The 1,935-nt window shown below is 40.2% G+C and overlaps 1 protein-coding gene across 1 annotated transcript; it reads left to right on the plus strand.

The window, feature by feature from the left end:
* The first annotated feature begins 463 nt into the window (after positions 1–463).
* On the plus strand, positions 464–916 carry LOC129903711 (uncharacterized). The gene has a single exon (XM_055979256.1). The coding sequence runs from the start codon at positions 464–466 to the stop codon at positions 914–916; it is 453 nt and encodes a 150-aa protein (XP_055835231.1).
* The last annotated feature ends 1,019 nt before the right edge of the window (positions 917–1,935 follow it).

Consider the following 1,935-nt stretch of genomic DNA (forward strand, 5'->3'; position numbering starts at 1 on the left):
CATTCTAGAGGTTGAAATCTTTGATGTATGGGGAATAGACTTTATGGGTCCTTTTCCGTCATTATGTGGAAATCAATATATGTTAGTGGCAGTGGATTACATGTCCAAATGGGTGGAAGCCATGGACAATCCTACAAATGACTCTAAAGTGGTGAGCAAGTTCTTAAAAAAACACATATTTACCTAATTCGGCACTCCTAAGGCAATTATCAGTGATGGAGGGTCATACTTCATAAATCAAATAGTAAAAAATCTCTTGGCTAAGTATAGAGTGAGGCATAAGGTTGCTACAGCATACCGTCCTCAAACCAGTAGGCAAGTTGAGGTATCCAACAGAGAGGTAAAGTAGATATTATAAAAAACTGTGAATGCTCAAAGGAAAGATTAGTCAGAGAAGTTAGATGAAGCTCTTTGGGCATACCAAACAACATACAAAACACCCATTGGAACCTCCCCATACTAAATGGTATTCGGTAAAGCTTATCACTTACTAGTGGAGTTAAAACATCAAGAGTACTGGGCGATCAAGAAGCTTAATCTAAATCCAGAGTTTGCAGGTCGGAAGAGGTTGGGTAAATTGCACGAGTTGGAGGAGTTTAGGCTCCATGCATATGAAAATGCCAAGCTCTACAAAGAGAAAACAAAACGTAGGCATGATAAGCACATCATCACTCGCATTTTTGAACCAGGACAAAAGGTACTTCTTTTTAATTCTAGACTAAATCTTCTTCCAGAGAAGATGCGATCTAAGTGGAGTGGGCCTTTTGAAGTCATACATGTGACATCACATGGAGCTGTGGAATTGTGGAATGCGATGAAAACATCCACATTTTTGGTAAATGGACAAAGAGTTAAACATTACTTTGGTAAGGATGTTAACCATGAAAAGGAAACCATTGAACTAGAGAATGAGTGAAGCAACTGAGGCTAGGTCATGCCACGATGGTAAATAAGGCGATGCATAGGAGACAACTCGTGATTGGTATTATAACATAGTTTAAGTTTATAATTCTTTATTTAAAATAGATGTTGAAGTGTCGTGCCACCACCAAAAATAAGGCGCTAGATAGGAGACAACCCACCAAGTTATTGATATAATCGTGAAAATTTCATGTGCAGAACAATAGGGGGCAAGGCAGAACAAGCAGGAGTTTGGAGAAGCATAGACAGAGAAAATGTTCTAGGCACTATAGTGGCGCCCAGCGCCACTACAACGCCAATTCCTAAATAGATTTTAGTGGTGCATCGCGCCAGGAGTAAAACTATTGAGGCTTGTTTTGGGCACTATAATGGCACCCCGCCCCACTATAGCGCCATAAAAATAATGCAGAATTTTAGTGTGGAACTATACTGGCGCGATGCTCCACTACAGCTCCAATAGAGGATTCGGGATAAAAATCAGAAAATCAAATCTTTAAAAAGCCCCAAAATCCTCCACAAAACCCAATTATTTTAACCTAAACCTCCACTACCACCTCCGACCCACATTTTCAAACAACCTCCTCCTCCAATTTCCCACTCTAATTTCTACTCAAACCTTCCTAAAACAACCCTCATTCTCCCCTACAACCTTTAAAAACTCAAATAACTTCTAAAAAGACCCCCTCTGATCAGTCACCATTCCCAAACAACAAACCCGATTTTTAGTTTATTCTCCTTAAAATCTGATTCTCCACTCTAATGGTATAAAAAGGGAAACAAGGAGACCAAGGAGTAGGCACCAAGAGGTCCCGAAAAAGTGGGACTTCTACATCCATGGGATAAGTGAGTTCAGGGATACCACTGCATCGGCTCGATTGGTAGGCAGTAGAAAAATATTGCCTAGACTGGTTTGACTCCCCAAAAGAAGCCAAATACATAGGAGATGAATATGTCAATGAAGGTAAGTTGCAGACAGAATTTCCCTGAATCCACGAGATAGTGTACAATCTAGGT

Source organism: Solanum dulcamara, chromosome 9 (genome assembly GCF_947179165.1).
Source record: "Solanum dulcamara chromosome 9, daSolDulc1.2, whole genome shotgun sequence".
NCBI lineage: Eukaryota > Viridiplantae > Streptophyta > Magnoliopsida > Solanales > Solanaceae > Solanum > Solanum dulcamara.

What these genes read in the sequence shown, in the direction of transcription:
- LOC129903711 (XM_055979256.1), top strand. Translation starts at nt 464, where the DNA reads ATGGTATTCGGTAAAGCTTATCACTTACTAGTGGAGTTAAAACATCAA.